Source organism: Camelus ferus, chromosome 12, assembly GCF_009834535.1.
Source record: "Camelus ferus isolate YT-003-E chromosome 12, BCGSAC_Cfer_1.0, whole genome shotgun sequence".
Classification (NCBI taxonomy): domain Eukaryota; kingdom Metazoa; phylum Chordata; class Mammalia; order Artiodactyla; family Camelidae; genus Camelus; species Camelus ferus.
In genome coordinates, this window is record NC_045707.1 from 26633816 (window position 1) to 26658613 (window position 24798).

At 41.2% G+C, this 24798-nt stretch overlaps 1 protein-coding gene and 1 long non-coding RNA gene across 2 annotated transcripts in view; one reads left to right on the plus strand and one right to left on the minus strand.

Annotated features, from left to right (window-relative positions):
* Positions 1-9692, minus strand: part of LOC116667643 — a 104389-nt gene extending 94697 nt beyond the window's left edge. The window contains exons 1-2 of the long non-coding RNA XR_004324572.1: positions 9157-9692; positions 8365-8605 (exon numbers count right to left, since the gene is read on the minus strand). This is a non-coding gene — a long non-coding RNA (uncharacterized LOC116667643). The remainder of the gene's footprint in view (positions 1-8364; positions 8606-9156) is intronic.
* The window catches only part of DBX2 (developing brain homeobox 2), a 30912-nt gene continuing 14572 nt past the window's right edge, over positions 8459-24798 (plus strand). Inside the window, exons 1-2 of the mRNA XM_032493265.1 lie at positions 8459-8906; positions 22284-22379. Of these exons, the coding sequence (XP_032349156.1) occupies positions 8507-8906; positions 22284-22379 (496 nt within the window). The 5' untranslated portion in view covers positions 8459-8506. The remainder of the gene's footprint in view (positions 8907-22283; positions 22380-24798) is intronic.

Genomic DNA, 24798 nt, shown 5'->3' on the forward strand with positions numbered 1-24798 from the left:
AGAAACTCAAGTCATCAGGCTGAGGACTGATACTAAAAACAGGAATGCAAAGCTCAGTCATGCCAGGCGTTCTCAAATTGTGTTCCCAGTGAGTTTAGTTCCTTATTTTCCAGAAAAATAGTGTTCTTTTTCATCTCTACACCTCTATCTTCAAATCTCTTATACCAGTTTGATCCATCTCATACTTTCCTGAGTATATTAAAAACTACCCAGGAACTCCTTTATCTTTCCACTACCCAGTTGACAAGCTGCTTGCACATTGATATCTCTTCCCATGTTCCTCGGTGGAGTTACGACAGAGGGTGCATCCTTCCATGAGTCATCTGGATCCCATCACTTCTGTTAAGGACAGTCCTTCAGTTTTTCTTCTCCCTTGCACCAAGAATTTCTCTTCTTCTACTAGACTATTCCTACCAGCATACAAGCAGGCTCTAGAATTGCCAGACTTCTCTTTTTTTTTTTCCTTAGCCCCTCCCCCTTACTTCATATCCCTTTCTAGCAACTGCTTCATTTCTACTGTTTTACAGCAAAAATTCTTGAAAGTGGACTTCATAAAGTCTTTAACTCTCCTGCAATTCATTCTTCACATCAGCCCCTTATACCTAGTAAATACTTTTCCATTCTTACCTTTCCAACCCTTTAAGCAACATTTACTACAGATGACCACTCCTGATTCTGGAACCACTCTCCTCTCGGCCTCTGTGTGTAACACCACGCTCTCCCAGTAGAGGGCAGCATCTAAGACGGCTCCTCCTGGTAGTCACGCCCCTGTGTAACTCCCTCACCTTGAGGGTGGGCGGGACCTAGCAACTCACTTCTAAATGAACAGAATATGGCAAGAGTGATGGGTGATACCTGATTAGATTACAAAGTCTGGGGCTTCCATCTTGCCCACTCTCCCTTGCTCACACTTCTTCATTCTGACAGAAGCTGGCTGCCATGTTACGAACTTCCCTATGGAAAGGACCACATGGCAAAAAAAAAAGGGGTCTCTAGACAACAGGCAGCAAAGAACTGAATCTGGCCAGTTACCAGCGGGGGAGCCTGGAAGCAGACCCTCCCCAGTCGAGCTTTGCAGTGACTCAGGCCCAGTCAACCCCTCAACTGCAGGGACCTTGGACTGAGCCCTGATTCCTGACCCACTTGTCTTAAGCCACTAAAATTTAGGGTAACTCGTTACACAGTCATACGTAACTAACACACAGGGGTTGCCCTTGGAGGTCAGCAGACCGCAGCCCGTGGGCCCAATCTAGCCCACTGCTTCCTTGTGTCCTGCTTGTGAGCTAAGGAAGGTTTTCACATTTTTAAACGGTTGAAAGAGAGTAAAAATGATAATAATAGTTCATAAAATGCAAAAGTTCTGTGAAATTCAAATGTGTCCATAAATAAAGCTTTATTGGAACATAGCCACATGCATTCGTTTCTGTATTATCTACGGTTGCTTTTGTACTGCGACCACGGAGGTGACGAGTTGTGGCAGAGAACGTACCGCTTGCAAAGCCTAAACTGTTTACTCTTTGACCCTTTAATAGGAAACGCTGTCCACTCTTTCTTCTTCTTGGCTCGCTCCACCTCGTCTGTTCTATCTCTAAATGCTGACTGTCTCAGTCTCTCTTTCTATACATATATACGTATATATGCACATGCTATCATACAATAACATAGTTTGTATAACATATAAATGTATTAGATGTTATATATGTTATTCCCTTTCTGTTTGATGTTTGTGCTCCTATATTTAATAAGCTTCTGAAACTTAACATGTCAGACTGAAGCCTTCTGCTTCCAGTTACCTCCAAACCCCAATTTTCCTCTATTCTTTTCCATCTCAGTTGGTGATACTATGATCTGTCCTGCTGATCCAGCCAGACCTGGCCTTCTTCCTGTTGCTCACCCTACACATATAATCCATCAGGAAGATTTATGCATTTTATATCCAAAATGTGTTTTGGATTACATTCAGTCCATCTCTGTTAGTCCCGTTTCAACTTTCTCACATTTATCACAATTGTTTTACCTGATAGTGTATTTTCTATCTCTGTAACTAGAATTAACTCCATGGGGACAGAGATCAGCCCTGTCTCACTCACCACAGCACCCTCAGTGCCCTGCCCACTGTAAGTACCGGGGCAGCTGGTAAATATTTGTGAATAAATTAACTGGGAGATGCTTGGTATAGCAAGTAGTAGCTATCGTTCAGCGATAGCATTAATTCACCTTTAAAAAGTTGTATTTATCTTTTGGTAACTGCAACTACATTTAATAGAAGCAAGCAGATACTTCAACTCTTAAAAAATGGGTGTTGAGGGGAAATGTTAGTTCCTCTATTTTTAACTAGCATATTTCACTAAACTATGTATTTTTAGAGAATAAATAGTTATGTCACTTTAATGATTGAAGAAATAAAGACTGTGGTTTATACAGAAAAATTTAAGCTACAGTTTAAAACATCTAAAAATCTGACATCAGTGATCTGTACTACACAAAAATGCCACTAGAAATTTTTCAGTGCTGTCTCAATTTAACAGTTATCTTAGGCAAAGTAAGAAAAATCCAGATAATTAATAGAAATAAATGAAAAAAAGTGAAATAGGTATTTAATTGCATTATTATGAGGCTTTGTTACTACCTACCAAAACCAAAGATAATTCCTTATATGATAAACTGAGTTTACTGTTCTATATCATCATATTTTCCTTTGGTTTTTATAACCCAGTAGTACTATAAGTATGTTTTGATTTCTAGTTGACACAGTATATTACGTGATTAGGATACTGTAGTTAGTATATTTTATTACATTCACAGATATACAGTGCCTGTCCCTATGGGAAGATTTATTTCCTCACCCTACTGAAGTCAAGCATGGTTATGTGACTTGCTTTGGCCAGTGACATGTGAGCAGAAGGTAAATGTGCCCCTTTTGGGCAGAAATTTTAAGAGTCAGTATGTGCTTTGCTATATTTTCTTTTCCTTCTACCAAAAAGGCCAGAATTATTTCAGACAGAGGTGACTCCACAGCTTGAGTCCAGGAATCAATTCTATGTTGAGGTGAGTCCACCAAAGATGGACATGAACTTCTACTGCTTTAAGCCATTCTGATTTTGGAGTCATGTGTTACCAGGGCATGACCTAGCCTATCCCTATCTTTGAACAGTGTATCCACTTGGAACAAGTCTAGTAAAACCTTACATTCACGGAGTGTTGCCTAGGAGAAGCCATTCTGAATTCTTAAGAAGTCAGAGGTGTAGCATATTTTAAAGAGATCAAAGCTTATTATTTCCAGATAGAATAAGAATCCTAATCAGAGGACTAATCAGTCATTACACTCTATTAGAAAGGTGAGACATTGGGACAACCTAGCTAATTAAACACTGCATGATCGCAGTGTGAGAAGAAATGAAGATGTTGGTGTGTCATTCATTTAAGTGGTGGCCATTTAACAAGGTCACAGCTGGATGGCTGGCCACGTGGTGCGGGCTAAAGGAAGACAGTGTAGCCAGGGCAGAAGTGTTGGATTGGGGCTGGGGGTGATCAGCAGACGGAATGGTGGAGAGAGTGAAATACATGTATGAACTTGAAAAAAGGAAGGGCATTTGAGGACCATAAGGAAGGTCACTGGAGAATGACGCCACACAATTGAAACAGTTGACTTTCCAGCGATGCTTACTTCAGAAGCTTTGTAATATTACTCTAGTTTCCAAATAAATCAAAGCTCTGGCAAACAGAGGACGGGGGACTTAGGGAAAAAACTCTAGGGATTAATTTTTGTTTATTTGCCTAAAATGCTTATTATATTTCACATGAAGCAAATTCTCACCAAAGACATGACACTCTGCAGCAAGCAGATTAACACACCTACATTCGGTTCAGAGAGCCTGGACTCAGTCTTAGGGCAGAGCTTCATGGAGGATTAACTTCTCTCTGTGTACTTCATAATTTTGGCAGTAAATGTAAACAACTTAACATTCATCCAAAGGGACTGCTTTGGTGTAAACGTGGGGGAAAGTGACAAAATTCACAGTGCACTGTGCATCCTTCCTTCTGTCCAAAGTGGCAATTCAGGGCCCACCAGAAAACTCGGCAGGATTACAATATGAATGAGAGGCACCTGTGACTCTGAGGACACTGAGCTCATGAGAAAAGCTTAAAGGCCGCTGCTCGGCAGCGTCCAGAGTAATTTCCTCAAAATCTTTCAGTCGTTCTCCCATTTCACTTCGGGCCAAGCAGGACAAGTGGAGAAGGGGTTCGAAATGATCAATGAGCAAGGAATGCCAGGGAAACTGAATGGCCTGGAAGGAAACTGGGAAGCCTCCCAGTTACGGAAGAAAGTCGGAAAAATAGAGCTTGAAGACCGCATGCAGGGCACGGAGAGGAACGCTGCCCGAGGCACGGCAAAGTAAGGCGCCCTCGCCAACAGGGCCAGCCAGGAAAGACACGTGCAGGGAGAGCAGGACAATAGGAGCGTGAGTCCTGCCAGATCAAAACTGAAAACATAATTATAAGTGTCCTTCAGCGCTGAGCCAGAGTTTTAGAATTTATTTCAAAGATCCCAGAGTACGTGGGGGTGAGATGGGGCAGACAGGATGGGAGAAAATTTAGGAAAGAATACAACTGCATGGAATTCACTTGAGGGATGATTATTGAGGAGGCTGAATATAACTAACTCTTAACATACTCCTGTGCTTTTTAAAAAAGATTATTTCCCCCCTAACTCAAGCATTAGGATGTAATCGGTCCAAAGCTCTGAGTCGTGAGTGGGTGCTGGGCTGCAGAGAAAGTCAACACACTCAGCAGTTCTTGGGAAGTATGTGTCCCTCCCTGCGTCATCCTGCCCCAGCCAGATTTCCAGGTTACGAAAGGGCTACAGTGGGTCCCTGAATCTCCTCCTCTCAGATGAGAATAGAACCTCTTTCCTCATGATCGCATCTCTTTTTTAAAGCTGTCTGATTGTTGGAGCCGGTGCTCAGAGCCTGCCAATGGGTGGTCAGCGATTCCCCCTGGAGTTCACCATCCAGTGTCTGTATTACTGAGGCTCTGAGAACGCTTCTCTCTCCACCAAGCACAGAGACCTTCCTGCCCAAAGGGAAGAGTTCTGCTGATTCTGGAGGAATGGAAAGCTTCTTCAGACTCCCATTCCAGAAGTAATTCTTAGCCGAAATACTGTGAATACGTGCGTTCATTTGTTTATTACTTACAGGATTTGAGGAGACACGCTAGATGGATACACACACGACAGAAACATCAAAATCAACATAAAAAATCTAATGTGAACTGAGGAGAGGACGGAGATGAAGGAAACAAAGGCTAAGGGAGTTACTGCAATTGAACTCTAAAATTAGCTCAACTTCTTGGCTTTGAAAACACATCAGGAAACACGATGGATCTATAGTCCTCACAGTCTGATAAAACTAAGCACGCTGGTTCTGTAGGAGAGACTCTAAATTCACAGATGCCTTCTAGATAGCTCTCAAATCCTCCAGCTTCTTTCCATCATCACTACCACAAACCCAGCCCAAACACCCAGGACCTCTCATCTGGATTACTTTAATGGTCTCCAATTAGAGTCTTCAGTCTCCATATCCCAGGCATGGTCTTTTAAAACGCAAAAATGAGATCACAACTCATGGCTTTTGAAAAATTGAGATATGACTGACATACAACATTCTATTAGTTTTAGGATATACAACATAATGATTTGATATATGTATATACTGCAAAATGATTACCATAATAAGTTGGGTTAACATCCGTCACCACACATAGTTACAGTCTTTTTTACCTTATGCCCATTCTCATTGCTTTAACGACAAAGTCCAAAGTCCTGAGTGCTACATGCAAGGCACAACCTGGCCCCAGCCTACTTCTCTAGCCTAATGACAACATAGGTCTAGGCATACACTTTGCTTGGTGGGCTCCCCTCCTCCTCTCCCACTCCCTGCCTTCTTTAATAGCTAACTTGCACTATTATTTTACACTTGGCTGTCCCAGAGGTTCTCCCCATCTGACCTTGAAGGCATTTGAGTTTGTGATGATGGTTTCCGGGGGACCAGATCTCCGCATAGGCCAAAGTGGTCCTTCAAGGAATGAAAACATTCTCAATTATTACTTTCTTCTGCATAAATAGCAATAGCTCCCAGCAGCTAATTAAGCACTTTAAGGGATAGAGAGCCATCCTCATAACCCTACTAGCACCGGATGTGAAAGCAAGTGTCAGACTGAATCCCACCACACATTTAAACATATATGCGCAAGCAGGGACAGAGACGGTCCTGTGATAGGTTTTGGAAGCTCAATGATGTCCAGCTCTCGGCCCTTTCAAGTTCCCATCCTATAAGAAAGGTTCGCTGAAGGAAATGTGACAGCGTTCCAGCCCCAGATACTGCTAACCCTCTAGCTGGCTCTGGGCAATGAGTTCTCTAAGTCAGTGACTGAATGCAGGACTGGTTCAGAATGAAGCCTTTGGCTCCTTTCTGGAAGTTACAGGCTTTCATGTGAAGGTGGGGATGCTTTCCTCCACATCTGAAACACCACCTACTTATCTACTGAAAAATTAATTTTTAATGTCCATTGACTCACTCAAAAATGGATGTTAATTGAAGATAAAGAGAACTGTTGGGAAAGGCAGTCTTTCATTCCCCATTCGGCAGTATGAAAATGGGTCTTGGGCCTGGACCACTCCCGTACCAAGGAACAGCCCACCCAGCCTGTGCAGGCTCATCAGCTCTTCGCTCCATTGGACTCCCATCTCTTGTTGACCTTCAGCCTTCTGTCTGTGGTACCTCTTTTTTTTTCCTCATCGTACCACTGTATTACCTCTTCTTTTAACCTATGACCCTTTAGTTCTCCCCCCACTGTCTCTTCAATCTCTCACCTTCTACTGACCTTCTAACATCCACGAACTGGTTTCTGCCTCCCTTGTTCGTCCCCATTTACTAGCCGGTGGGGAAGATGGAACTTTAAAAAGTTTTAGACAGACCAAGTGCCAATGCAACACAAATCAACCAAGTGACTTTTTGACTTTATCTCATTAACCTGGCAACTCTAGCCAGGTTTTAAGTAAATTGAAGCTAGGGACAAAATTATTCTTAGGGCAAAGAGTAAAACTACACATGTGACTCCCAAACTTTGCAGACATCCTTTAAAAACTGTGTTCTAAATAAATTCATCTAAATTTGCACAAGAGAGTGGCAATGGTAAGTGTCAATTGACAGAGGACTCACAGTCTGAACACTCCATTGACAGTTTCCAAAATAAGGAGATTTGCGGTTGCCTTGCGGTTAACGGAACTTTTAATGACACACATGCTTTTTTTCACCTGTCTAGTCCCTATTTAGACTGTTAATAAATTGAAAAATACACACATTTCTAGGGAAAACCGAAAACAAAAAAGAGCAGCTGTAATCCTAAAGAGTTCAGTGTTCTCGGCTCTGGTTTCTCTGCAGAGAACTCAAACACCTTTGATTTGGTGGTGGCTTTCTTGCCGTCGTTTGCCATTTAACCAACTCCAAGACCCCCTTTTCTAGATCAAAATGCATTAGATCACCTCTTCTAGAGTGATTCCTAAGTCAAATCTTACTAAAAAGCAACCGGAAATGAACTGCTGTAAACTGAGAAATGAAAACTGAGAAATTTCTTAAAAGATCGTCAAGAAAAACTCATTTCCTTTCCTCTTAAAAACAAAACAAAACAAAAACAACGAAGCCCCATGGGCTACCCAATACGCAAACACCCCACTCTTGAAAAGGTAACTTTTCATTCGTACCACCACCACAGTCTCAGCAAGACGTGTGACTTTCTCCGATGACTATGGCCCTTCAAGACACTAGTGACTCCCATTCACTTCCCCCGGATGCCAACCGCTTTTGAAGCGACATCAACACTGGAGAGCCAGGGGTCGCGCGCAACAGGTGGTGCGCCCAGCGCTCCCCAGATGCGAGCGCCGCCCGCGCTCCGGGCGCTCCTGGCCGGCGTCCACGCGCCCCGGCGCCCCGGGGGCTGCGCCGGCTCCCGAGCGAGGGCCGGGTCGGCAGGGCCGCTGGGAGGGGGGCGACCGCCGGCTTCGCGTCGCCTCCACGCCCGCCTCCTCCCGCTACGCGTCCCCTCCCCTTGCCAAAGCTTGGACTCTCGGGGTTGCCTTTATTGTTGGCCGCGTCTGTCACTTTGCGGGCCGGGTGACATGAATGGATGGGTTGGACACACCTTCCAGCCTTCTAGAAAAAAAAAAACAAACCCGTACGGTTCTGCAAAGAGAGCGGGAGGGACTCCCCCGGCGCCCCCAGAGCCTGCACTGAAACGCACAGCTCCCCCCTCCCACACTCACTCCTCCCCTCCTTTAAAAAACCGCCCAGCCCAAAAAAATAATACCGTTGCAAGCCTGCGGGCGTCCGCGGTGTCCTCGCCTCCTCTCCAGGCTGAGCGCGCTCCAGCGTTGCGGGCGGCGGCGGCGGGAGGCGGCGCGCGGGGCGCGGGTTGGAGGCGGGCGTGCAGCCGGCCCGGACGCCGCACTATGCTCCCCAGCGCCGTGGCGGCCCACGCCGGCGCCTACTGGGACGTGGTAGCTTCCTCCGCGCTCCTGAACTTCCCCGCCGCGCCGGGCTTCGGCAACCTGGGCAAGAGTTTCCTGATCGAGAACTTGCTGCGGGCTGGAGGCGCCCAGCCTCACGGGCTGCCCCCGCCCCCGCCCCACGGCCCGGCCGCCACCCTCGCCGCGGGCGCGCAGGTCCGGCCCCTGCCCGCCAGCCCGGTTCCCCTCAAGCTGTGCCCCGCGGCCGAACCGGTCAGCCCGGGCGGGGCGCCCTACGGCACGCGGTGGGCGTTTCAGGTGTTCAGCCCCTCGGCGGACGGCGCCAGGCTGCCGGGCCGGACTCCGGGGGACCGAGACTGTACCTTCCAGCCATCAGCCCCAGGTGAGCTTGCTCTCCCCTCCCCAGCCGCGCGCTGTGCCTCCTGGCCCGCGGGTCCCGCGATTTGAGCGCGCCCTCCCGCGCGTGCAGGAATCCATCCGCCCTGGCCTGGGACCGTGCGAGGGCATCTCGAGCTCCAACGGAGATGCCGCCTCCGGGGTAAGGAGAGTACTGCCACTAACTGTGACCTCCCCCTCATCCCATCCCAGCAGCTTCTCCTCTGTCCCCTTCTTTCAACAAGTGGCAGGGCTACCTTGATTTTCGGGCCTTTCCGGAGAAACCCCGAGGGCACCTCCTTGTGTTAGCGGAAAGGGCAGCCCCCTCCTGAGACCTCCCGGCTCGCTGAACCAGTTTCACGGGGTTTCCCAAGTTCAGCGTTTCTGCCCGCCCGCTCCTGTCCCGGAGGCCGCGTGGCACCCGCTTGCTGGAAAGTTCTTGGCTTGGAGAGCCCCGCGCGGCCGGTTTCGGGGGCTTCTGCCTCTCAAACTGTTGCGACGGTCGGGGCTGTTGGAGATCGCCCGAAAAGACCTTCGGAAGGAGAGTTGCGCTAAGTTTTGGCTTTCTCCACTCTTGTATTTTGGGTCACTAAGGCGCAAGGAAATCGAGGGCGACTTTGTCTTCGTGCTGAGCCGAAAGCTGAATTGGCACTTGGAGTAGGAAGTTCACCAATAAATGAGAATTTACCAAAAGAACGGCAATTTTGGTTTGTTTTAATTCCCGCATAAAACCTAAGTGATGTAACTAGGAAGAGGATGCGGACAGTTTGGTCAAATATTAGCTAAAGCTTAAGTAGGGGCAGCCGAAATTGGCAGTGAGAAAGGGAAAAAGCCTCTTAGAGTCTCAGAAGCTGAGATCCAGTTGGATTAATTATTTATTTTTTACTGCGTCCTTAGACGATCTTAACTCATTCTTTTAATCCCTGTGGGTTTGTCCAGAATGACTAATAGACGCTTTTTCAGCAGATTCCATTGTCCCAGCAAACTGCCGGATCAAATGTATTGCTAATGGCTTTATAGAATTTAACATGTTTAGAACCTGTCCTGGTCTTTCAGTTTGAAATAGTTACTAACAGAATGGAACAAATATAATTATATGAGCACCGGTCTCATTCACATAGTGTAAAACCTAAATTCTAGGCAGCCTTTTTGCACCCTGGGAGAGGAACGAATACAGTTATAGCAAAGTTTATGTGCCTGGGAAATCTAGGCCACTCTGTTCTTTTTGAAGTACTAAGAAGATTAGAAACATTATAAAGCAGGTTCATTTAGACAAGAGCTAGTAAATAATGTCTAATAAAAATAACATTTTAAAAAAAATTTGGTGATTTTCATAACGTTTGGCGATTTGGCATTGCATTCAGAGAAGTATTTTTCAAGAATTCTTAAATTTCTCTTGAACATGATTGGCTACTCAGAAAAGTTAATTTTAACCTTTGTAGATTTTCCAGATTAAATTTAAATAAACTAAATGCAAATCAAATGCAGATATTTTAATAACTCTGAAAAATAACTTTTTATAACTATTTTTATTCAAAATATTGCAGTTTTTGAGTAAAGGTTTTCCTTACTATATTCTTTTTATTTTCAAGAGCATATTCAGTCTTGTACACTTATTAAAGTATCAAAATGCAAAAAATGCTTTTTGGAGTAATTAAAGTATAAGAATTCATATTTCACTTTGAAGTATTCTAATACAGTTTAACCACATATTTTTCCTAATATTTTATTTAGTCCTCATTGAAGAGTTGATGTTCTCCTAGGTTAATTTTTATTTGAACAAATAACTTTTTATTTAAAAAAAATCATTCTTGTAAAGAGTGCATCTAATTTTTGAAACCTGAAAAATATCTTCAAAAGATTAAAACCCTGTAAATTTGTACCCACAAACATGCAGCATTTACATCCATTTACTTTTATCATTTGACAGAGAACGTAGCTTGTGAACACTGCTCCGGTTTTATTTAAATGAGAGATTCTTGCCTTACCAAGTATTTTGGGCATTCTTTTATACTGTGTAGAATTATGAAGTTATAATGAGTGCTGACAGTGTTAGCTATCACCTGAAAATTAGATGAGGTTGAAATAGTGATTGATGTTCTGTAAAGAGTATAAGGGAGATTTAGAAAAGCTACTGTTTTCAGAAAAATACCAGTATTTCTTTCTGAAATGTCAGTGAACAACCAGTTCTGATCCTTCAGACAAAACTTAGGAGTGGATTCCAAAATGTGATTTTTTAATCATTTCATTGTATTGGTTACCCCTTTTTTCTCAACCTTAGTTTATGACGTGCACCAGTCTCAATGTTGAATAAGAAAACTGCAGAGTTGTAAAGTGCATTGGTGAAATACAGCACCATTTAACTAGGGGATTTATGCCCCTGCATGCATTTCTGCTTCAATATTTTTGTTACCCCCTATTAATTACACCATATACTTCATTCATTCAGCAAATGCTTACTGACTGTCTCCCATGTGTCAGGCTCTGTTCCAGGCCACTGGGATAATGACTGCCTCGGCCCCTGTGGAGCTTACAGTCCACGTTCTGTCCAACTTCATGGCTTACCAAGCATTTTCATAATTGTTAGCTGCTTTAATCCTCATAACAGGCCAATTTTTTTCTATAATAAGTCCACTCGCCAGTTTTGTTTCTATCTGAAGTATCGGTTTACACATCCATGGTCTTGTGAAAGAGAAAAAAAATTGCCCCAAATCTTCATATTCCTTAGATTAGACTTTCATTGGTTATAAGAAAACAAATGAGGGCTGATGGGGTAACCAGTGCCAGGTATCATGATAACAAATCAGATTGTGATGTTAGACCTGAACCCGTAAGGGAAGAAATCAGCCTTTCCCTTCATCTTGTTCTATGTCCAAAAAGTGGTGACAAATTTACAGATTATGGGTGAAAGTATGGCTGTCAGTGCTTCACCCTATAATCTTGAATCTATTACAGTTTATTAGTGGGAACCAGGTTTTGCAAGTGAATCCTAATCATCGGAGATCCTTCCCCAGAAGTTCATTAATGTTATTATTTGGTGACTATTACACTAGGCTAAAATATTCATGTTTTTGTATATAAAAGAGGGTCTTAAAATGTAAAGAATGGAACAATTTAAATTTCTCTTGGTTAGGCCACCAATTTTCTTCCAAATAAGTGGAACAGATAGTCTTGATTTTCAATAACATTTGTTATTTTAAACATTTTAGAAAATGTTTGAAATAAAGGTAACTTCCTGAATATAATTTATTGATTATTAAATCTAGTCCATGCACTGCATATAAAAGGATTAGGAATCAAATGTTTATTCTGGATAGATGAGTTAAACTGTTCTCTTTTTAAAGTACTTTTGTCAAGGAAGGTGTACCGTAGTGGAACCAGATTTGTAGTATTTTCTTCTGGTGCCCTGAAAGGATTGTCTCTTACCCCTAATACTTAATGTGTGCTCTAATTTCCTTGTGCGCCTCCCAGTCCTGCTTACTATTGACCTGTTAATCCTCGACTCTGTCTTAAACTGCTTGCACTTACGTTTTCCTGTTCCAACTGGCAGAGTTGTTTTTTTTTTCCCCCCCGCTTTCCCTGAGATGCACTGAAACCATGCAATGAAATAGCTTCTCTTACATTTTAGGCATTTTGGGGAGGGAGGAGAAGATGGATCTGTGCTCCAAGTGGGGTTTCAAGTTCAGCTGAAGACTGTGACCTGATTTAATAAGCCAGAGTTGGTCATTTGTTTTTGCTAAGGCTATGCTCTAGGTTTGTTTTGGCTAATTAAAATCACAGAATCTTGACTTTGATGCGGATTCAGAACGAGGGCAGAGAGAATGGAGGATCCAGAAAAAGATAATGCTGGGACCCATTCTAGCAGTTTTGTGTTCAGGCCATCACCCCACACATCCTTTGATGGAATTTGTAGATAATATGAAATAGTCTTACTACATCTGTTTTGGGTTTTTTTTTTTTTTTTTTTTTGTAATCTGCTTAACATAGCTCTAGATTTATATTAACATACTAATAATGTTTACATAGTTCATAAGGAGTCAGCTCTGAACAAATTGTTATATGGTCCCCAAGTTACTGAAGTTCTTGCAGCAAAGAGAACCAGTAGGACTGATAGTCCTTTTACTTCTGGTACAGAATGAGTCAGCCACACTCCCAACCAAATAATGTCTAAGTTGAAATTACAAAAGGGTAGCAATTTCTGTACATTTAATTTGCCTCTGAACTTAGCACCTATCTCTTTCTCCATCCCTAAAGTATTCTTCTCTATTTTGTTTTAACAGCAAGAAATCTTAGTCTGTTAACCTGTATTGAAGCTTTATTTATTGAGGTTTAATAATAAAACAGGAACAAATCCAGCAGGCAAGTAGGAACATTTTAGAACTTTTCCCTTAACACTTACTCACTTTAGGGATTTAAGCGTTATTTTAAGAGGTATGTTGGTTTGAATGCCCAGAAAATTGTGTACGGATTTATGCAGAAAAAAACATAGGATACAGAGAGTTGAGGGTTACATGTAGGAAGCCAAAGAATGCTATATGTTTTGGGCAATTTAAAAGAATTGTCTTCTACGGCTGTGAGTCTGTTTACTAATGATTACTAAAGGGGACAGGTGGGGGAGATAAATTAGGAGTTTGGGATTAGCAGATACAAACTACTATATATAAAATAGATAAACAACAAGGTTCTACTGTGTAGCACAGGGAGCTATCTATATTCAGTACCTTATAATAACCCATAATAAAAAAGACTATGAAAAAGAATGTATACATGTATAACTGAATCACTATGCTCTACACCAAAAACTAGCACAACATTGTTAATCAACTATACTTCAATTGAAATTATTTTAAAAAGGAACATTAAAAAAAGAATTGTCAACAGTGATTTTTTGCTACACTTGTTTGCCATCAATGTGGCTCAGATGTTGGACCAATGCTGTGCCTTAGGCTCTGGTGTATTTATTCCCTTTGAGTGAGCCCCCTCTTTCCTGTTCTTGTGCCCACCAGGAAAAAAAAAGTCTCTTTTTGCTGTCAGAAGACGTCCAATGGTTAGTTTTGCTGCTGAACAATGATAGAAGTGGTAGCAACTTGAAAGTAAGGGAAGGAACGTAGGTAGTCACTGTGTTCTTAAAATACTTTGAGATTCTTGGCTATGAGAGTTTGCACAGAAGTGAAGTATCGTCTTTCCAATAGTTAAACAAATGTGTCCTTATGTTAGGGTGAGGGGTGGGAAATACTTCCTTTACTCCTCAACCTGCTCTCCACTACCCCAGTTCTCTTGCTGATTGCCCATAACGTTACAGTCCATTTTATTATATCTTTGGAGGGGATTTGATATGTAGTTCTTAATATAGTGTCCATCCCTTTAATCTTGGGATAACAGAGGCTCTAAATAAAGGTGTTTTTTCTTTCTTAATTACAGTGATTTTTTTTTTTTTTTTTTTTTTTTGCGTAGTGAAGATGCACAATTTTTAAATCCGTTAAATGACTTTGTTTTCGTTCAAATACACCTGGAGTCTGTCAGGAATAAAAAGGCCAATTGTACAAAGGAACAATATGATTTTTATCTAGAAATGCTTGTTAGAATCCTTAAGACTTCATTAGATTGTGCTTCCATTTTATACTCTTTCAGTAAGAAATTGGATTTTTGCCTTAACATATAACATGCTCTCCAGACCCTTGTATTTTTCATTCCAAATATTTTATTTTACTTTCAGTAATGTTTCCACTTTTAATGAAATCCCTCCCTTTCATTCTTTTTAGCCTCCAGTCAGTACTTCATTTGGCAATGCTGAGTGATTCATCACTTTATGTAAGGTTCCCATAACTGATTTTATTTTTAATAGCATTATTCATTTTGTCAACCGGCTAATAGTTGGGAATATTTCAGGGGCACACTTTTTTATTTTTGTGAGTTATGTGAACAGTAAACTTAAGGCACTAAAATTCTCTCTGAAGTCAAAGATCAAAAAGCCTCTGTTAAGTTTTTAGACTTTTGTTTCAGAATCAAAGCATCTGGGAAAAGGAAAGGAAAAAAAAATTCAGGTCCTTTTCTATATATTGCTGAATATTTAATTGCCTTCTTGTTTATAAATATTCTGAAGATGAATTCAGTTTTTCCCTTTTCTTTCACATGTTCAGGCACCGTGCCGTAATGACCTTGATTTTATTCATTTTAAGTGCCCATCAGAAATAGAATATACAATACATATGCTTCTGCTGGTCCTCTTGAGAAGACTCAGAATTTTTTGTTGTTTAAAATTTTAAATCCCTAATACTTTTTAAATTAAAATATGTGAAGGAATTAGTTATTCTTTGAGAAGATAGATGTCCATGGGACTCACGTGGCTGACCGTGATGCTGGCTGTTGTCTGGGAGCTCACTTAGAGCTGTCCCAGCATCCAGCCTTGGACTTCCCAGGTGTCTGGAGTGTGGAGCCTGGGCTCTGAAAGGGAGAGTTCTAAGAGCAAACATTCCAAGAAACCCAGGCGATAGCTGCAAGTCTTATAACCTAGCCTTGCAAGTTCCAGAACGTCACTTCTTCCCTATCCCTCGGTCAAGCAAGGCAGCAGGACCATCCCAAATACAAGAGAAGGGGAAACACAGGTGGCCCTCAAAGGGAGGAGTGCCAAGTAATTTGCAGCCATTTAAAATCTGCCACGAGGTAAAATCAGGATAACCATCATGAGACACAATTCCCGCCAGGTCTGTCTCGGGCTGGAGTAAACCAGCGCAGGAGTGAATCACGTACTGTGGTATAGCTGGGAACTGAAGGAGCCTGCATTGAGGATTTTGGAGTTTTGAGAAGTACGGGTATGGTTCTGTGATGCTATTCTCTTCTGTAACATTGACTTTATAATACAAAGAGCAAGGGGTTTCCTCACATTTAGCTCATTTTTCGGCACTAATGGAGACCCCTTGAAGAGACAGGCAGCAGAGGTAGGAACCGCCCTTGATGATAGTAGTGAACCAGGGCCCCACAGCTGGAGGAGAAGCCCGATTCTACCCACGTGCTGTTGTGAGGACAGAGGAGAAGATGCTCATGGGAGTGTCCAAACGATCGGTTATCGTTACCTCTTGCTACATAGCCTCTCACTGCCGTAGGAGCCTTTCAGCAAGTCCCCCATTGTCCCACCATCTCTCATCCTCTCCTGCTAGGTGAGTTTTTAAAAAACAGAGCTTTCATTAAGTTATTCAGGAAAACCTTCATTATCCCCATTTGACTAGCAGATCAAATAAAAATATTCAGTTTGTCCTTCAAGACCTTCATTCCATCAACGGCATTTAGCTCCAACCACATTCCTAATGTTCACACCCTTGGCCTTGTCCCAGCAGTCAGGCTGGTCCCCTTAACCTGCCCCACGTGTCACCACCATCCTTGCCTCCTTTCCTTTTGTTCAGGCCACCTGTCCTTCCTAGAGTGCCTTCTCTCTCTTCTTTGGCCATCTAAACACCTTCCAAATCAAAGTCCAGATGGGGACGTTTTTCCTGCTTAAAGCCTTCTTTGACAACAGCTTCCTAACTATACTCTTTTCTTTGTACTGGCTTGTATATTTCAGTGGAAGTCTGGACCATGCTGCTTCTTTTTCATGTCGTCTTAGAATTGATTCCAAATTACATAGTAATGGCAGGCGTAAAGGCTGACATTACTGAGTGTCTTCTACATGTCAGGCATTGTTTTGTGTTCCCAGTGGTCTCATCTTGACTGTACATCATAATCACATGTGCAGCTTTTGAAAAAATGCTATTCTAGGGGCCCACTCCTAGCCAGCCTGATTTAACCCAATTAGTGTGGGGCCCAAGCATCTTTGAGAAGCACCTCAGATAATTCTGATGTGTATTCAGGGTTGAGAAACATTGGTTAGGGAAACACATAGTACGAATTTTTTTAGATCTCGTGTCCTTGGGGAATGCCTCAGATTTTATGGAACAAAACTGAATTCGGAGTGTGGAGATATTTGCATTTCATTTCTTTGATCTGCCGATTCAAATCTGGAAGTTAAGGAACATTTAAAAATAGAAATTCTTCCAGGGAGGGAAGCTTTCCATCTTCATCTTTGTCGTCCCAGCATGCAGGGTGTTAATGTGACACTTGATAGATATGCAGTAAATGTTATATGCATGGAGTTAAAAGGACAGAATCAAAGAAATAGACACTATTCCTGATTTATCTTCTCATGAGCTGTACCAGAACATTAAGGCCTCTGTTCTTCTGTCTCTGAAATATTCAAGACAAAAAAAAAAAAAAAAAAATGCAGACTTCTGTTGTTTTCCAGCAAGCAGGAAGGTAAAGGATGACCTGACTTGCTTTCCCTTGTGACTGAAGGGAAGTTTGCATGTGGATCACATAAATGAATTACTTCCAGGCTATGTGACAAACACACCTTATTACGTAAGTGATATTTCTTAAGTCTTACTACTCAAGACAGATGGTTGTCATTCTTCAGAGTCTTTTTTTGGGTGTCCACTGTACTCCAGATAATGTGTTCAATTGTGTTGTATTTAAAGGTCAGAAGTTTTGATTTCTCTAGTCCAGGTTCCCGTGTACCCGGCACTTGTAGGAGGTCATTAAAACCATCCTTTTGAAGTCGTTTCATTTTATTCTTTCCCAGAGGTATTTTTTTGCCCCTTTGGTTGCCTTTGTAAGACTTCTTGGAACCTCTTCTCAGTTCTCCTCATTCTTCTTAAAATCTGCTGCCCAGTCAGCATAGCATCACAGTGGCTCCTGAAGTTTATTTGGAGGTTTTATTAGTGGTTTTTAGTATTCTTCCTTTAAAGTTTCAGCTCAAGTCAGTTAGTGCCACAGTTTGCTATGACAGCAAACCCCCCTTAGATACCTGCTGTTCTTCTCCATCAGTAAAGAAGACTGAAAATAATAATAAAAACATTTTTAAATGTTTTGCTTGCTTTCTAGCCTGTGGAATTTTAAAAATAATTTCTCTGTAGCTAGGCTGGTAACCAGCCTTGACTGGGAAACTTTTTGTCACAGAACCATCTAGTTAAGTTTAAAAAAAAAATCAGATAAGTTCACTATTGAGTTGACTCTAAGTTCCCATCTTAATTAAACATTCAGAATGATGAATAGCTAGTTTGATTCTGTGTCTTCAGATAAGTCAGAACATCTGATGAAGAAGTGAAAAGTTCATGAAGTTTTCTGCAAATAAGCGATTTTAGTCACTCGGAGTCAGATAGTTTTGTTCCAAAAATTTTAATTCATCTGTTTGTAACTTGAAACAGATTCCCACAGGAACTGGAAGTTAGGTTTGTTGGCGGCATATGAAATTTGGAGTATCCTGAAGTGTTGTGCTGAGAACGGGACATCACGCTGTGGAACCTGACAGTGTGTGTTTTCTCTTCCATAGGGAAAGTCATTTGTTTTTCTCTTATGGAAAGCTGGGGCGATGTGGAGATATCCATTTTCTAGGCTCCATCCCTGAATAACTGGCAGTCTGTGTGCCTGAAATCCTTACCCCTCATGGCCAATAACTAAATATGATGCTAAAATATTTATGTTTTTTCTCTTTTAAAAAATGTGCTGAAAACAGTCATCGTCACATTCCGGGTGCATACCCATTCTTGAGATTGGAATGTTGATGAATGAATGAAATGGCAGGTGCGAAATTCCTAGCCATTCCAGCGCCTGGTGTATAGTAGGCACTCCTTAAATGGTATCATAAACATTGTTCGGTAAGCCTGCACTGAATTGTTCCTAACACGGTAAATGCGAAAGGGACTGCGTCTTGATTGAGCTGATGGGCTTTGAAACGCATATCATTGGCTTGAAATTGCCTTGTTTTCTGCCCTTTTTAGAGTCTTCAAAGTGGTTCTTAATGGTTTACAAAAGTTCTAACACATCTGTTAGCTTGTCACTTGGCTTTTATCACACTTGAGTTTCCATTTTTGCTCATTGCTTAAAAAGTGGTTGACAAACATTTAAAAGTGTTTTCTATATATATATATATACATATATATATGTATATATATATATATATTTTTTTTTAAAGGCCTTGCCTTGTTTTAAATGGCTATTTCCTCACACCAACACCCCTGCAATCACCCGCTCAGCAGGATTAGCATTTGACTTCTGTCGCAGGAGGAGCACATAGGAAAAATGGAGCACTTAATTGGAATTTCACAGTGATTTCCACATAAACTAGCTTAAACAAGGTGTATTTATGTATAGAAATTAGGAATTGACTAATCTATGTAAATCCACGTTGTGTCAATGAGGTGAAGAAATGCTCCACAGAACTTTAAGCCTGGTCATGTCACACACATGTAGTTCTTCAGCCACAGGAGTTGCTACTGTAGACAGCATGTCATTTTAATTACAGCTTTATTCTATTAAGACAGGGTAGTATATAGCAATAAAACACGCCGCTCAATTAAAGCGTTTCCTGGTTAAGTTTAACACTAAGATCATCATATATCTCAGAACCTCATTTATCACAAATGAATTTAATTGAACATTTGTCGTAAGTGAACCATTCACTTTTTTATCCTTTTTTTTTTTTTTTTCATTTCTAGGGTTTTAGGGTTAGCCTGAGAAAGATTTTGGCTAGAATGGTAAAACCTGTAATTTGTGCATTACCTTCATTGTTATTTTAATAGTATCCCTAGCATATTTATTTTCTATGCTTGACATGGATTAAAAACATTTCTTTTTGTGTCTGTTTCCAACTATCATGAGACATGTTTAAATGTATGCGTGTAAACACAACCTTGCTGAGCCTTTTTCTTTTACCTCAGTTTAAAAAGTGCCAAACAGCACAATAGCCATAACTTAATTATCCACAGAGTGTCTGTTTTGGCAGTGAAATGAGTTAGTTGACAGAGATGCTTGAGAGTGAACATAATGAGGGAACTTTTATACATGGAAATATCTTTCCATTTTTCAAAGTGCTTCATATATTCATAGAAATATTGGAAAATATAACTGCCTGAAGAATGCCATACCCTTGTCATGTCATTTAAGATGCTGAATGCAAATAAAATGATCATTTCTAAGGGGGTTTTTAGTCAATATTAGAACAACTTATAATAACAATGAAGCTTTTCAAAAAGTTTAATAGAACTTTTTGAACACCAGAGTGGGGCTCCTTTTCATACTTTGCCGTATTTTCAAAATAGCATTAAGACAGTTTATTGTTTGAAAATCCAGATATTAAAAAGCCAAATGCATTGATGTTGACAACTTTCCATTGTATTATAGAAAAGACCCTGCATTATGATTAATTTACAAGTTGAAGGCATTAAGGACCCTGAGACCATAGAATTCTTATTGCACGATATACTTATTTTGATATACCCTTCAAATATATTGGTAAAATAAACATGTGCTTATCAATTGGTTAATATATGAGTCTGAAATTACTGTGTTCTTGAAAAAGTCATGTATCTGTGTCAAAATAATATTCACTGTATCTGACTAAGAAAAGAAAAAAGTTGCCACTGAAAATGAAGGGAGATTAATAAGAATATTTATTTTCAAGTTATGTTCTAGATTTCAAGGTCATCTGTTACAGAAGATCCTATGTTTTAGGGTGTCTCAGTGGGCAGAGAAGGGGTTGATTCCTGGTTTCCTGTTTCTTAGTTTTAAGATCATTCATTCATTTATTGAAAATTTATTGACTATTTAGAATGTGCCAGCTGCTTTGCTGGGTATACCATGGTAAAAGCAAGTTGCCCACTTTCAGAAAAATCTCACCCATGTTTACATTGTATTAAACCCCACTATACTGAAGGACATGGTCCAAAGCCTGGCATATAGTAAATGCTGAATAAAAAGAGCCAGTAATGTTCTGCTGAAATCTTTTATAGCTATTTTTCATCTACTGAGGAACAGAGTTTAAATTTTATTTACAGGAGTAATGATAACTATTCCATGTCTATGTATTGAAAATGTTCTAAATAGCATATTTTAATAAAATGAGCAAAGCAGAATTGTATGGCAACTCCCAATACTACAAACACAAATGCGTTTCAATTAGCTAGATATCACTTGAGGTAAAATGTTATTACTATTCTCAGATACCTTTAAACATGTAAAAGTGATCAGAAAAAAACACTTTGTATCATGTAACTGCTCAGTAAATTAACTGTTATCAATTTTGAGACCCAGCTACCTATGGATTTCAAAGAACCTTCTGAGAATAAACAGTAGAGTAATATAATCTGAAAAAAAGGAAAATTCCACACGTAACATCCAAATTGTTTCTTGTTAAGTATTATCTCTAGAGCTGTTCTGTTTCGTGCCTCTAGACACACGAGTCTATTTAAATTCAAAATAACTTAAGAATTCAGTTACCCAGACATACTAGCTACATTTTAAGTGCTTGGTGGTGCTCGGTGGTGTGGCAGGTAGATACCATATAGGACCGTGCAGATGTAGGACGTCTCCACCATCACAGATGGTCCTCCTGGACAGTGTTGCCCTAGGATTTTTTTTTTTAACATTTTTTATTGATTTATAATCATTTTACAATGTTGTGTCAAATTCCAGTGTTCAGCACAATTTTTCAGTTATTCATGGACATATACACACTCATTGTCACATTTTTTTCTCTGTGAGTTATCGTAACATTTTGTGTATATTTCCCTGTGCTATACAGTGTAGTCTATTCTACAATTTTGAAATCCCAGTCTATCCCTTCCCACCCTCCACCCCCCTCGTAACCACAAGTCTGTATTCTCTGTCTGTGAGTCTATTTCTGTCCTTTATTTACGCTTTGTTTTTGTTTGTTTGTTTGTTTTTGTTTTTGTTTTTTAGATTCCACATATGAGCGATCTCATATGGTATTTTTCTTTCTCTTTCTGGCTTACTTCACTTAGAATGACATTCTCCAGGAGCATCCATGTTGCTGCAAATGGCATTATGTTGTCGGTTTTTATGGCTGAGTAGTATTCCATTGTATAAATATACCACATCTTCTTTATCCAGTCACCTGTTGATGGACATTTAGGCTGTTTCCATGTTTTGGCTATTGTAAATAGTGCTGCTATGAACATTGGGGTGCAGGTGTCATCCTGAAGTAGATTTCCTTCTGGATACAAGCCCAGGAGTGGGATTCCTGGGCTAGGATGTTTTAAATAAAGGAGTATTGGGTATTTACGACTAATAACCACACAGAAAATGAACTATTACATTTGGTTTTGATCATTTGAGTGTTTACCACCACAGTGTGTCCAAATCTTGGTTAAACTATCCAGCAAGCTCTTTGACGGATAAAGGCTACTTTAAAATGACTTTGATTTCAGTAAAAGCTGTAACTAACTCAAGGCTCAGAAGGTGTAGTGCTTTAACTCCGTGACTTTGGGGAAGCTGGAATTTTGAAGACTGTCTGAAAGAAACGGCTAATCGATGACATCAATGCTTTTCTCTGCAGTGCCTCCCAAACCTCCCTTTCTGAGCGCCCCGCCGTTCTGCTCTGCGTGCTGCGGGGGGTCCTGTCGGCGCCCTGCGGCCCCCACTGCTTTTCCAAGTAAGTTTTTAATGCTTCATCAGCAATGCCTCAGTTATTCTGTAAACCAAAGCAGCAGGATTTAATGGGCTCTGGAAAACTGATTTGGTAATGCAATGGCAAAGAGCTAATTCCTCACTAAAAATCACAGCGGTCCTATTCAGGAGGTTTCCAGAGATTTATCAAACCTCAGCACACTGAGCGATTGTGAGCCCTTTCTGATGGCATTGAAACCCAGGGCTGACACACCACGGAAGGCGACTTGTTTACCACTGGATATAAAAGATCTCAGAGGGACCAGTTTGGCTCTTTCTGAAATGTGTGGCTATACTCAATTAAAGAAGGAAAAAGAAAAGAAGGCAGGATAAGAAATGGTGCTCTGTAGAACTTCCATTCAGCTGAAAACGCAACACAGAAAGTCACCAGGTGTCCACAGAAAATGATTAAAAATTGTCACGATTGGAAAAGGAGATAAATACCTTCTCTTCTGATCTTGAAGAAAGCCAACCGGGGTTGTAGGAAATATTTTCAAGAGAGCTTTTCTTCAAACATTACACAATTTGAATAGTGCCCGGGGAGGAGGGAGGACGAGACTTTTCAAAAACTTGCGGAGTGTGCGCGCGCACACACCAGCAAAAGGAAAAAATGTCTAACTGAAAATAAAAATAGAATTCCCCTTGATCTTGAGATTTCTAGGTCAAATGAGAATCTGCAGGCAGAGGATTCGAGTTTATGATAAAGAAGCCCAGTGGAGGGGTACATGCATTTCAGCATCCCTGAGAGAAAACATTGATTCGGGTTAACAGCTCTGTCAGGTGAGGAGTGAAACAGGAGAGTCAGGCCAAAGTCCGGGTCGCTGGCACTGCTGAATTCAGATCCCCCCTGCCTCTTGCCGAGCGTTTTATGAATGCTCCAGGAGAGCAGTTGCTCACCAGAATGATTCCTGACAAGTGAGGCAGCAAATGCTGGCCGTTTAATGAGCTGCAAGCTTCTGGGCATCTCTTTAGGGGGCCGGTACTTTCCCACAGAGCACTTTACATGGCTGGAGCCGGCCACAATGGGTGACAGGCCCGTGACCAATCGTCACTTTCACTTGACTCATCCACACGCGACCTCACCACGATTTTTCACTGTGCGGGTGAACTTTAGGAACCATTTCACAGGGAGAAGGCCTGGGCAAGGGTCAGTCGCCCTTTTGTATGGTCATAAAGCGCGGCCCTGTGTGTCGGTCTTTTCTCCTGTCTCACATTCCAAGTGAATTTCTGGACACCCTTTAAAGCACTTGACAGAAAAATAAAGCAGTGAATGAAACTGACTTTTATAGACTCATTCTAGCTCATCTTCCCATATAACCCTGTCCACCTGAAAAGGGGGTTTAGTGGACGTGCGGAGTGTATACAGGACTGGCTGAATACATACGGCCCATTATCCACTGTGGGGGTTGTGTATTAACCAGGACGGACACACCACTATTTCGAAAGTGACCTATTAATTGTCCATTTAACTAGAATGTATTGATTCAAATAGAAAAATAGAAACCATGACTAAACCTGTTACTCGCTCCTTCAAGGTGGTCTCCTGTGAGGGTAATTGAAAACTGTTGTGCAAATTAAGGAGACATTTATCACCCTATATGAGAGCAGCAGGAAAAGACTGCAGGAGAAGAGACTTAGAAGCCAAGCATCTGATACCTCAGTGTGGCGGCATCTCTGTGGAATTAAATCTTTAATGTGGTATTCCAGGGGTGGAGATTGAAAGAGGTCCAATCCATGCCTAATTTCAGTTACCGCACCTTGTTTAATACTGGTCTTTTACTTTAGAAAATCTCTGGCGATGGAGATTAGATAAGTGGCAGTGGACCAAATAATTCCGTGTTACGAGGTGGACATTCATGTATGTGTGTGTGTGTGTGTGTGTGTGTGTGTGTGTGTGTGTGTTCATTTTAAACTAGGGTTTTAATAAGAGCTTCTAAGCCTTAAAAGGATACAAATGCCCAGGGCAGTTTAATAAATAAGAGTACATAAAAGCAATTCCAAAATCATTTCCTAGATAACTTCATCTTCTCATTTACTTGAAGAAAATCACTCTAAGCAAGTCTCATTTTTCTTTGCCGGCTTCTCAGCCCTTCCCACTTTATGCCTTTGACCGTTAACTCTTGTCACTTGTGGTGTCTATCCCTGGAGGCTTCCAAAGTCCTGTGTTTATCTTTTTTGTTTAATTAAACAGACAAGGGGAGAAGCAGCAGAGCTCAGAGGAAGGATGGAGAATGCTGTGCCTCGTTTGCCTCCATTTCTAAGTTGGCATTTTAAGACAGCTTAGAGATGCCACAAGTGTTCTTAAGAAACACTGACATCTCATTAGTTATAAATCTGAAATTAATTTCCTATTTTCTTATTTACAGTGTTCATTGCATTGGCAGCGAATAATAAATGAAATGATG